The 12,716-nt window shown below is 56.8% G+C and overlaps 1 protein-coding gene across 1 annotated transcript; it reads left to right on the top strand.

The window, feature by feature from the left end:
• The first annotated feature begins 560 nt into the window (after nucleotides 1–560).
• On the top strand, nucleotides 561–11,384 carry SLC4A1 (solute carrier family 4 member 1 (Diego blood group)). The gene is made up of 19 exons (XM_068978025.1): nucleotides 561–575; nucleotides 689–806; nucleotides 1,754–1,818; nucleotides 2,673–2,853; nucleotides 2,946–3,081; nucleotides 3,501–3,624; nucleotides 3,778–3,859; nucleotides 4,029–4,225; nucleotides 4,693–4,903; nucleotides 5,113–5,319; nucleotides 5,468–5,616; nucleotides 5,731–5,925; nucleotides 7,014–7,187; nucleotides 7,634–7,723; nucleotides 8,221–8,387; nucleotides 8,880–9,133; nucleotides 10,193–10,362; nucleotides 10,454–10,630; nucleotides 11,304–11,384. Exons 1-19 carry the CDS (start codon nucleotides 561–563, stop codon nucleotides 11,382–11,384), a joined length of 2,793 nt encoding a protein of 930 aa, XP_068834126.1.
• Nucleotides 11,385–12,716: the final 1,332 nt, after the last annotated feature.

Genomic DNA, 12,716 nt, shown 5'->3' with positions numbered 1-12,716 from the left:
AGCTCCTCCTAAGGATACTGCAGCCCTATGCCCAGCAGGAAGCAGCCATTTCTGAGAGAAGACAGTGTTTTGTGGAGACTCTCAGCTAAGCTCCCTGAAAGAGGGACAGGTCATCTCCTGAAGTTAGCTGATTCCTGGGGAGGGGCAGAAAAGGAAGTCGGGTGAGGACTGGTGGATGGAGGAAGGAGTTCATTTGAAGAACAACCCCCATCCTCCCAAACACCCTTAGGTTGATGCCAGCCAAGTTTCATCTCCCCTGCACAGCACTGTCCGCGGCCCCTGCACACCTGCCCTCACTCCTGCAAACCCAGCTCCTCCCCTCAACCCCCCACTTACACTTTCCTCTGACCCTCCCTTTTCTCCTAACACTCAGGATCCCACTTTGATCAAATGCAGCCCCCTGGAGGGTCCCCTTGGGGGACGAAGGGAAGGGGAGACCCCAGGTTGCCCCATGCCTCACCCAGCCTGTACCTTCCCCCCAATCCACCACAGGAACTCCGAGCGTGGGTTATGCTGGGGGCTCAGATCACCACAGACACTTGAGCAATCAAGACAGCACCATGGGGGATCCAGAGGTGAGTCTTTGGTGGTGTCTGCAGGGCTCCCACCTGGGGGCTCTGGGAACCCAGCCCTGGACTCCCACCTTCAGAGCCCCCCACAGCCCAGCCCTGATGGCAGCTTCTCACAGGAGTATGAAGATCAACTGGAGAAGACTCTAGAGCTAAAGGAATCTGAAGACCCTGAATCCGTCAGCATCCAAATGGAAGGGGAAGAAGATGACACGGTTCAGGAGGAGGAGGCAGAAGGTGAGCCCATCTCCCGCTCTCCTGTTGGGATGAGCTGCTGAACCCTATCATTGACAGGTGGGGAGTTTGTCTTTGCCTTCTTCCCCCTCTCCACCAGCCCAGCCCCAGGGCCAGTTCTCCCACAATCCTGGCTGATTGAAGGATAAACAGAGTTTTGTTTGAAATGATCACAGGAGGTGACTAGGGGCAATGGAGGGGGCAGAACCAGTCACCCATTACTGTGCCCCGTAGATTTGTGACTGGGCAGTCAGCCCTGTCTGGAACAAGGACATGAGCCCCCATGCCATTTGTGCCCATCCAGCTTCCGGGCCAGGTGCTGGGCCTGTTCTGAGAACATTGTTCTGTTTGGAAGTCCAGAAGTCCTGAGAAATGGGGGGCTGCGGGGACCCTCAGGGCAGAGAGACCTGAGGAAACCTTCCTGGGCTTGTCCAAGGTCTTGGTTGGGGAGCCCTGGGAGGGGACCTGTTTACTGTCAACTGGACTTAAGTGCTGACAATTGATATAGCAGATAAGAGGCCCCTCTGGGAAATGAGGGCTAGGGGGTGTGGGGGCCAATATAAAGGCAGCCCCCACCCTGGCTCCCAGAGCTCCGCTTGGAGGTGGTGAGAAGCTGCTGGGCCAGTGAGATTGTTGAGGCAGGTGGGAAAAAAGAAGGGAATCTGGTCCCAGAAGGTAGCAGGAGAGGGAAGAGAACCGCTGTTTAGGACTCCCCAATCCCCTTGGAGATGACCCTCCTGTCAGTGCAGGGGAATGAGCCCCAGGGGTCCTCCACAGGGCTCAGATGGTGAGTGACAGCGCCATTCTGGGCCAGGAACAGGCGTAGGGCAGGGTCCCAGCCAGGGAGAGAGGTGTCATCCTGTGTGGTCTCTGCATCTCGTGGGGATGGGGCAGGAGGGTCTTGGGGGGGATTGTCTGGGGGCATTGCTAACTGGCTTTGGGGTTTTCAGCTCAGGTCACCCAGCTGACAGACACAGACTACCACACAGCATCGCAACACCCAGAAACCCACAAGGTGAGCACCCCAGCCTCCCCCAACCTTCTTTCCTGTGCTGCCCTTGGGACCCATCATTCTCCCAGGGGAGGGGAGGAACGGAGGGAGAGCTACAGCTTTGGGATGGGGAGACTCCACAAACAGAGAAGGATCAGGCATCCTGGGACATAGGCAGACGAGGACATCTCCCGGTGAGGGGGGAGGCCTGGGCCTCCTTGCACTCACGGGGAGCTCCCTGGACAGAGGTAAACTGGCCACTGGAGGTCTGAGCCCCCAGGCCCGCTGGCCTGGGCCAGGCTGTCAGGTGCCCCCTGGAGAAGCACAGAATTACATGCATGCTCTCCTCCACCCAGCTTTCCCTCCCCAGGCCCCCCAGGTCATTGCTGGGCACCAGACTGTGTAGCCAGTTAGGAAATTGGGTCTGCCCTCAGCTAGGCTCCTGAGAGTGGGCCCCTGGCCTCATGGAAACCCAAGGGCACGCTGAGCCCACGCAGAAATCTTAGCGGCAAGAGACAGACCCAGTGGCTCCCAAGGCTTTCCTCTCCTCTCCCGTGCCCACTCTAGCACCCCTTTTGTGTATCTTCAAATGCCTCTGAAATGGGGGGGAAGAGCCTGGTCAGGAAGTTGGGGAACAGAGGCAGAGGTGGGGGACCCTCAAGCATCTCCCCACGTGTCACAACTCACTCTACACCCCCAGCTTGTAGCCCCTGTCGGTCCCCTCTAAGCTCAGCCTCTGTCCTGAGTGCCCCAGGACCCTGGGCCTCTGACAGACACCCCTCAGGGCCTGCCAAGTGCCCACCATGCCCTGGGCTTCCAGTTCCCCCCACAGCCCTGCCCTGGGCCTGAGGAACTAATTCAAGCCTGTGGGGCCGCAGGTGTGCGTGGAACTTCGGGAACTGGTGATGGATGAAAAGAACCAAGAGATGCAATGGATGGAAACAGCACGCTGGGTGGGGCTGGAGGAGAACCTGGGCAAAGATGGGATCTGGGGCCGCCCCCACCTGCCTTACCTCAACTTCTGGAGCCTCTTGGAGCTTCAGAAAGCCTTTGCCAAGGGTGGGTGAACCCTCTGCAGCCCTGCATGTAAAGCCTGCTGGGGGGAGGGGGCTGGGGCAGGGCCAGCAACCTCACCCCTCCACTACCCGCAGGTACTGTCCTTCTGGATCTGCCAGGGAAATCCCTGGCTGAAGTGGCCAACCAGCTGCTGGAGAGGTTTATCTTTGAGGGGCAGATCCAGCCAGACGACCAAGAAAATCTGCTCCGGGTCCTGCTGCTGAAACACAGGTGCCCGTGCCTACTGGGCCCTGGACCCCACGCCCACAGGGCCTACCTCCCCAGCTCGCCTGCCCCAAGCTCTCCCCGGGAGCCCCTCCCCACCAGGCTGGGTCCCACTTGTCTTGCACCATGTCTCCTGCCTCCAACACCTTTCAGGCGGTAACCATGTCTCCATGCTCAGTTTTGGGGGCCACTGGTCCCCAGGAGGACAGACTCTCAAAGTCCCTCCCTCCATCCATTTTTCTGGCTCTACCTAGTCAGTCCAGACTGAGGACACCCGCTCACAACCACAGCATCCTTTGGAGGAGGCTGATTCTCCTTCCATCCCTGGGCCTCTCTAGTCTGAAGTTAGCGAGTCCCAGTCTCCACTCTGCTAAGAGCCCGGCCTGAGCAGCCTACTCAGCCCATGTCCACTGTGTGCCCTGCAGCCACGCCAGCGACATGGAGGCCCTGGAGGGCGTGAAGCCTGTGGTCGTGACACGTTCTGGGGACGCTTCGGAGCCTCTGCTCCCACAGCGTCCATCACTGGAGGCAGAGCTCTTCTGTGCACAGGTGAGGCTGTGCCGAGGCCGTGTGAGGAGAGCCGGAAGGCTCTCAGCCTGAACGTGGTTCTAAATAAGAACGAGTAGGGGAAAGAGGGTGGGACACTCGGATGTCGAGGCTCCGCGGTGGCCGAGGACTCCCCTCACCACCTCCTCCCAACAGGGAGACGGTAGCACACGAGGGCACGCATCTGAAATTCTGGGAAAGAGTCCCCAGGACTGGGAGGCCACCCTGGTGCTAGTGGGTAAGTGGCCAGTGGGCTCCTTCCCTCATCCCTGCATACTCCCTGCTTCTGCCTCCTGACCTGGCACTGCCCCTCCATAAGCCTGGACCCCACCAGCACTGCTCGCACCCTGCCCCGTGCCCCTCACCTCCCCAGCGAGCCTCAGCACCTCATTTCATCCACTTGCCAGGCCGTGCCAACTTCCTGAAGCGGCCAGTGCTGGGCTTTGTGAGGCTAAAGGAGCCGATGGAGCCGGAGCCAAAGCCAGAGGGGTCAGAGGAGCCGGCAGTGCCTGTGCGCTTCCTCATTGTGTTGCTGGGACCCGAGGGCCCCAACATCGACTACACCCAGCTGGGCCGAGCTGCCGCCACCCTCATGTCGGACAGGGTGAGGAGGGGCCAGCGAGGGCCGGGGGAGCCGGGGGCCCTGGGTGGCAGGGGAGGCCTGGCTTACTCTAACGTCGCTAGTTTGGCCCGTTCCGTTGGATCTATCCTGTCTGCTCAGCAGGGTCCAGGCCCGTGTTCTGGCCTAGCCCTGCCTGATCAGGCCTGGTTTAGTCTGGCCCACTCTGTCTTGGTTCTACCTGGTTAGGGCCGGCCTGGTCTGCTCTCGTTCCATCTGGTCTGCTACAAGCCACTTGGTTCACTTTAGTTCTTTCTGCTTTCCCCACTCAGGGTCCTGTCTGCCCTTTCTCAGTAGAGAGTGGATAGGTGGAGGGACAGGGCAGGAAAAGCAGATCCTAGCTGGCAGGAGCTGGGTGAAAGGATTCTGATCCCCAGAGGCCTTGGCTGTGGACTCCTGGGTCATTTTATCCAGCAGGTCCTAGTGGCTCCAACCTTCTCTCCTGCCCCCAGGTGTTCTGGAATGAGGCATACCTGGCCCAGAGCAAGGAGACGCTGGTCCAGTCCCTGGAGGGCTTTCTTGACTGCAGTCTGGTGCTGCCTCCCTTGGACGCCCCCTCTGAGAAGGCCCTGCTCAGTCTGGTGCCTGTGCAGAAAGAGCTGCTGAGAAGACGCTACCTGCCCAGCCCTGCCAAGCCCGACCCCAGTATCTTCAAGGACCTAGGTACCTGCCCTGCTCTGCCCAGCCCAAGTCTTTTTGAGCCCCCAGACGCCCAGCACGGCCCTGTGACCCCCTGGCTCCCCTCTCGCTGTCCTCATCCCTCCCAGCCTCCCCGATGACCCCGTTCCCATCAGGCATCTCCTCCTCAATTCCCCTGTCCCCTCACTTCCCCCTTCAATCCTCTGTGACCGTGGTCCTGCCCTCCACTACAGATGTGAAGAAAGGTCCAGGGGACACCCCAGAAGACCCTCTGCAGCGAACAGGCAGGCTCTTCGGGGGACTGGTGCGTGACATCCGGCGCCGCTACCCCCACTACCTGAGTGACATCACAGATGCCTTGAGCCCCCAGGTCCTGTCTGCCATCATCTTCATCTACTTTGCCGCCTTGACCCCTGCCATCACTTTCGGCGGCCTCCTGGGTCAGTGTCTCCATGTGTCCCACTAACCTTCACCTCTGACCCTCTGGCCTACGTATCAGCCCTGATTTTGCCCCGATCTGACACTCTGGACCCCTACGTCAGCTTACCCGTGAAATGATCTTGACCTTGACCACACCTCCACCCACAGGAGACAAGACCCAGAACATGATGGGAGTGTCGGAACTGCTCCTCTCCACCGCGTTGCAGGGCATCATCTTCTCCCTGCTGGGGGCTCAGCCCCTGCTCGTGTTGGGCTTCTCGGGACCCCTGCTTGTGTTTGAGGAAGCCTTCTACACGGTAACTCTATCCTGGCCCCACTGTGACCCTGTAACTGGCCCCCAGCCCCACCTGCTTAACGCATGGTGCCTGGGCCCCTGTATCTGACCCCAGCTCCCTCTGACCACCCTACAGTTCTGCCAGACTAACAACCTGGAGTACATTGTGGGCCGTGTGTGGATTGGCTTCTGGCTCATCCTGCTGGTGGTGCTGGTGGTGGCCTTCGAGGGCAGCTTTCTGGTCCGCTTCATCTCCCGCTACACCCAGGAGATTTTCGCCTTCCTCATCTCCCTCATCTTCATCTATGAGACCTTCTACAAGCTGGTCACGGTGAGGGCTGCAGGAGTGTTAGCGGCGTGTGCATCTGTGTGTGTGTGTGACTGGGCATAAGCCATGTGACTGTGGGTGTCATTGCACTAGTGTCTGTTCGGCATTTATGTGGCCATGTTTTCACGGAATGTGACTGTGGCCGCATCTATGTTGACACCAGCTGTCTGTGGGCCAGTATTCTCACCATGAATGTGCATGAGAGGGCCCTTCTGCGTGCAAAGGCCCATGTGTATAATCACAGACAGTGACTAATGAGCTTCCCTGGTGGCTCAGATGGTAAAGAATTTGCCTGCAATGCGGGAGACCCAGGTTTGATTCCTGGGGTGGGAAGATCCCCTGGAGAAGGGAATGGCAACCCACTCCAGTATTCTTACCTAGAGAATTCCATGGACAGGGGAGCCTGGTGGCTTACAGTCCATGGGGTCACAAAGAGTTGGCCGCGACTTAGCACTTTCACTTACATGTGTGTGACACTGAATGTGGGAACGAGTAGGCATGGCATGGTGGCAGAGGTCCTGGGGGCTCTGAAGCCCCACCCCACCGCTCCTTCTCCTGCTATTGCCCTTAAGAACCACAGGGCCTGCAGACCATGTGCCCCGCCTCCTCAGCTATGTCACCTTGAACTATGCCTACTTCTGGGCCTGCATTTTATATGGAGGAAGGGTGAATACTGTACGTCTACCCCTGATTCTGCTGGTTGATGGGTATTTCTGTTTTCAAGTCTTTGGAGCCCAAGTCTTTTTAGAAACTTCCTTGGCACTTGTTTCCTGCCCTCTAGCCTTCTAATGGCTCCCAGGCCCTGCATGCATGTATACACACATGCAGAGACTCATTTCCTCCATGGTCTGCCCCACTCAAGCTTAGATTGGTCCTCAGTGCTGAAAACCAAGCTGTGGAATCCCATTGCCTCTCTGTTTCCATGACAATTGAGGAATAAGATAGGTAGATGGATGATGGATTGGTGAATGGATGCTGAATAGAGAGATAAATGGTGAATACAGAGATGCATGGATGGAGGATGGATAGATAAGTGATGGTTGGAGGTGGATGGATGGGAAGGAACAGGATGCCTTGGTTTTCTGCTGCAGATCTTCCAGGAACATCCACTGCAGAAGAACTATGACCACGATGTGCTGACAACACCCAAACCTCAGGCCGCCCTGCCCAACACAGCCCTCCTCTCTCTTGTGCTCATGGCTGGTACCTTCTTCCTCGCCATGATGCTGCGCAGGTTCAAGAACAGCTCCTTCTTCCCTGGCAAGGTCAGCACACCCTCCCCACCTGTCCTTGCCTTTACTGCCCCATCCAATTCCAAGGCACTCGCCTCAGCTTTCCCAGTGCCATCATTTCCCCTTCTCACGCTAGATTCCCATTTCCAATTCCAAGCTCTGCTGGCCCCCTCATCACTTAGGATTTTACCCTTGAGACAATCCCTTTCTCAGCACATCCAGGCTGAGGACCCAAGTGGGGAGACAAGGATAGTTCTTTGAAGGGGGTAGAGAAGCTGTGGGGCCGGGGTGCAGCTGGGCCAGGGGGACAAGAAAGGAGGCAGGTATGTAGAGGCGCAGGACAGGTCGTTAGATGTTGATGGACCCCCTGAGAAGAGTGGGCACCTCCTGGTGAAGATGGGGCACGAGTGGGGCCACGTGGAAGGTGGGAGGTGGGACACCACTGGGCACTGACCACTGGCCCCTCCACCTGCCCTCAGCTGCGACGGATCATTGGGGATTTTGGGGTTCCTATCTCTATCCTGATCATGGTCATGGTGGATGCCCTCGTCCAGGACACCTACACCCAGGTGACCCTCTCTCCCCACCCTGCCACTTTATTTCATTCCCCCAGCAAGCCCCCTCCCCCAAACTGCCTTCCCATGCCTGAAACCAGCTAAAACTACCCCTCCCCCATCCCTGCCTCCCCTGGGAGCCCCATGTTCTTACCACAGCCCCTCAGGACCCCTCTGGCTGCAGCAAGGGCCTGGGTCAGGTGGCCTCCTTTTACTCCTTAATCCAGGGCGATAGGAAAGAATCTGCTTTGGAGCCCAGGCTGTCCTGAATATGAATCTCAGTTTTGCCACCAAATAGCTGTGCGATGCAGAGCCAGCTGCATAATTTCTCTGATTCTGCTTCCTCACCCATAAAGTAAGGAATGAGAAAACGTATGTAAAGGGCCTAGTGCAGTTCTGGAGTACCAAGTAGATGCTCAGTATAAGCAAGTTCCCAAGTGCCCAGGCCCCTGGCTCCACCTTTCCCCATCCTCCTACCCCCAAGTGTTCTCACCAGCATTCTCCTCCCACAGAAACTCAGTGTACCTGAAGGCCTCGCTGTATCTAACCCCACAGAGCGAGACTGGCTTATCCACCCACTAGGCATACATGTCGAATTTCCCATCTGGATGATGTTTGCCTCTGCTCTGCCTGCCCTGCTGGTCTTTATTCTCATCTTCCTTGAGTCCCAGATCACCACGTAAGAGCCAGGGTGGGATGGGGCCTGGGAGGGTCCGAGGCAGAGAAAGGGACAAGCTCCAAGCAGGCAAGGGACTAAGCGCTCAGAGGAATGATGGGCGGGCAGGGGCAGGTCCAGATTTTGTGGGACCTGATATGACATTATTTGAGGGGTGCTTTTTAAGAAAAAGAATATAAAATGAAAACTGTAAAATTAGGTGCTAGATCTTGGAAAGGGCCTGTACCAGTGAGGTTCTCTGAAGTGTACGCTTCTTCAGTTTCCGGGTAGGCCTGCTGGCGGGTGTTCTAGGTGATGATGAAGACATTTCTGCTCTTAGAGTCTCTACTGTCAAGATGGGGTGGGGGTTGAGGGGCGGAGCATGGAACTCCAAGGGAGAAGGGCAAAGAAGGACAAACTAAAGTAGAGGGACCCAAGTCTGGGGAAGAAAAGAGGGGTGAAGGGAGGTTGGGGTGAAGGAGAGCCCTGGTTACTCCTGACTTTCCACACCCCCAGGCTGATCATCAGCAAACCGGAGCGCAAGATGGTCAAGGGCTCTGGCTTCCACCTGGACCTGCTGCTGATCATGGGCATGGGTGGAGTGGCCGCCATCTTTGGGATGCCCTGGCTCAGCGCCACCACTGTGCGCACTGTGACCCATGCCAACGCCCTCACCGTCACGAGCAAGGACAGCACCCCAGGGGCTGCATCCCAGATTCAGGGAGTCAAGGAACAGCGGATCAGTGGACTTCTGGTCGCTGTGCTCGTGGGTGAGTGAAGACTGGCCACACTCTCCAACTTTCCACCACCCGCTGGCTCTGCCCCTTAACATCCAGTGTCCCTCTAGCCCTGGCCCTGCAGCCAGGTCCCCCCAAACACCCACTGCCCACATCTTCCTAGAGTCAATTATTCACATGAGGGAATTCTGGACGATAACTCCAGGCACTGAGATGGGCATCTGGGCAGGGCACGTGGGTGGACCACTTGATGGAAACTTCTCTAGACAAGACCCTGTAGTCAGAGCTTCTCCATCAGTTCAGTGAACTGGGATTCCACCCTGACTGGCTGCTAACCAGGCATCTCATCTCATCTCATCTCTGGGCCTCAAATTTCTCTGTCTGCACCAAGAGAGGGTTCATTAGATGCCCGAGGTCTCCCCAGCTCAGCCCCTCTGTGACTGATACAAAGAGCAGGGCTCCTAGAGCAGGGGATGGGTGAGGTGAAGACAGAGGGTCAGGGATCTGAGTTCTGGAGCAGCCCAGAGTCCAGTGGGCTCTGTGTGTGGGCAGCGCCACGGTCACTGTTGGAGAGGCCAGGGAAGCTTCCTGAAGGAGGCGAAGTTGATGTTAGCTGAAGGAGAGCTGGGATTCGGGTAGGTGGAGGGTGATGGAGGCATTCTGGACTGGGCTAAGAGGAAAGGTGGGCTTCTCTGACCTCCGTAACTCCCTCGATTAAAGGAGTAGGCTATGACATCAGGCAGGCAGGAGTTTGACTCCCTGCTTTGCACTTACTAGCTGTGTAGCCTTAGGTAAGTTGCCTCCCCTCTCTGCATGTTTCCTCACCTGTAAAATGGGGATAACATCTATCAAGAGGATCCAGGGAGTTCCCTGGCCATCCAGTGATTAGGACTCGGCACTCTCACGGCTGTGGACTCAGGCTCAAGTCCCTGGCAGAGGAACTGAGATGTCACAAGCCATGTAGCATGGCCAAAAAAAAAAAAGAGGATCCACAGAAGGAGTTTCACATAATTCCTGTGATTTCGCTCCTCAGCCCCTGCTGGTGCCGATCCTTGATCCTTGGGGGCTAAGAGTGCGTGGTTCTCCCCGCAGGCGTGTCCATCCTCATGGGACCCATCCTCCGCCACATCCCCCTGGCGGTGCTATTCGGCATCTTCCTCTACATGGGGGTTACATCCCTCAGTGGCATCCAGTTGTTTGACCGCATCTTGCTTTTGTTGAAGCCGCGCAAGTACTACCCAGACGTGCCCTACGCCACGAGGGTATGCGGCCGTCTCAGATGCCCAGGTCGGGGTGGGGTGGGGGTCTGGGTGCCCGGGCCGGGCAGGCGATGACCCCAGCCTCTGCCCGCAGGTGAAACCCTGGCGCATGCACATATTCACGATCATCCAGGTTGCCTGCCTGGTGCTGCTGTGGGTGGTGAGGAGCATCAAACAAATCTCACTGGCCCTCCCCTTCGTCCTCATCCTCACAGTGCCCCTACGTCGCTTCCTGCTACCACTCATCTTCCAAGACATGGAGCTCAAGTTTGTGAGTCTCTGCTCCCACCTGTCCCCTTCACCCATTTCCTCTGACCAGAGGGCACAACTCCAGGGCAGGAGGCAGAGAGGGGTCATCAGTTGCTCTGGGAGAACGTGGGAGGGGGAGGGGTCTGGGAACTAAGGAAGGCAGAAGAGCACTGTGACCAAGGCCTGGGTTTCCTACCTGCCTCCTCATGCCATGTCCTGGTGGGTGACCTGGAGCAAGTGGCCTCGTTGCTCTGTGCCTCAGGCGTCCTCCCCTGGAAAGAGAGGGACAGTGACAGGGCTGGTGAGAGGGCTAAGAGGCTCATGGGATGCGTTGCTTGTGGGTTGTCCTGACCACTGAGCAGCTAGCCCTTGGTCTTCCAAACCATCTAGAAAGTCACTCCTCCAACAGAATGCTTCCACGACACGACACAGGTCACTGCAGCACTGCCCACATGAAGGGGTCTCCGGCCTGCCTTCTGGAGGCCCTCTCCCACCAGGAACCAGATTCCTGGGCATTCCTAACCCTGAGGAAACCCCTCGTCTAGACCATCCCTAGGGGATGAAAGGACAGGACGGGAGACTTGACCCAGGTTCACAGAGAGACAGGCTCTGCTGACTCCAGAAGTGCCTCCGTGCAGTGGGGAGGGCTCACGTGGCCCCTCCGCCACTCACCCTGTCTTTCCTTCTTCCCACAGCTGGATGCTGAGGATGTCAAAATGAACTTAGATGAGCAGAATGGTCAGGATGAATATGATGAGGTGGTCATGCCTGTGTGAGGGGAGAGCCCGGGCCCCAGAGCCCCCTCCACCATTCCACTTCCCCGTTCTTCCAAGAAAAGCAGAAGTTCCTGGGCACCCCATGGACTCCCAGGTGCCCGCTGGGCAGCAGTCGAGGTCCCAGGGACATGGGTGGGGGAAGAAAGGGGTGTCTAGGTAGCTTTGCATGAAGGGTAGACTGGCTTCTGGATGGAAGTGACCAGTGGGGCCCAAAGTAGAGGATTTGCTGTGCAGCCCCTCCTGGGCCACACTGCTACCTGAGGGTCCTGGCCTGGAAGACTGAAATCTAAGTCCTACCTCCTCAAGGCACAGACAGGGGCAGTAACAGGTGGGAGTTGGTGGGGGGGGTGGGGGGGGGGTGGAGATTCAAAATCCTGCTTGCTATATGACCTTGGGGAAGTCCCTGGATCTCTCCAGCCTCTGCTTCCTTATCTGTAAAGTGGGTATATTGATAATCCTACCCACATTACAGGATGGTCTCTGAGCACCAAAGATAAATGTGAAGAAAGGGCTCTGTAAAATCTGAACAGACTATTAGACAATAGTCATCACTCTTCAAGCCTGCCCAAGGTTACCCAGCTCCTGAGCCATGCAGCTGGAATTTGACCTCTGAGGCCAGAGTCTACTTCAGTCACCCACCTTTCCAGGCTTAGAGATGTGCCTGCTGGTCCCTCTCTTCCCCTTCTCTGCTCATACTGGGACCCTCTTCCTCTGGGCAGAGGAGGTATCCTGGAAACAGCAAGGATCAGGTGAGGACAAAGTCAGGGCTGGGACTCAGGACTCCTAAGTGCTTGCTCTCTCTCCCGTGCTCTCATTCATTCACTCATTCATTCATTCCACAAACATGTACCAAAGGCCCTGGACCCTGTGGCCACAGACGTTACTGAGACAAGACCTTGCCCTGGGGTTGGGGGTGGGGGCAGTGTACAGTCTTCTTGATTTGGAGGGGGTTGGAAAGAGGATGAGAAGATAGGGAGGAGATGGGAAGGGGAAGGGAGAGAGGTTTGTAATTTATACCTTGTATATTCTCAGAGCTTTCATTGTACTTCACCTATGCACATGCACACGCATACACGCATACCCTGATTAAAGACCCACTGTCCTCAACTCCACTTGAACCAAATCTTGGGGAGAATCCCAATTTGACCAACTGGGGTAGGAGACAGTGGTAGCTGCAGAATATGGGCAAAATTGTTTTGTTTTTTGTTTTTTTACAAAAGAAAATTATAAAAAGAGTTGAAAGAACTAGAAGCAGTGAGAGATGGTTGAAACTGGGGAGCGGGGTATGACAGAAAAGAAAGGAGGCTGAGAGAGGACCCTCGGGTACCTCCG

Source organism: Capricornis sumatraensis, chromosome 8, assembly GCF_032405125.1.
Source record: "Capricornis sumatraensis isolate serow.1 chromosome 8, serow.2, whole genome shotgun sequence".
Classification (NCBI taxonomy): domain Eukaryota; kingdom Metazoa; phylum Chordata; class Mammalia; order Artiodactyla; family Bovidae; genus Capricornis; species Capricornis sumatraensis.
The sequence above is the reverse complement of the archived record's forward strand: the minus strand, read 5'-3'. Positions and strand labels throughout refer to the sequence as shown.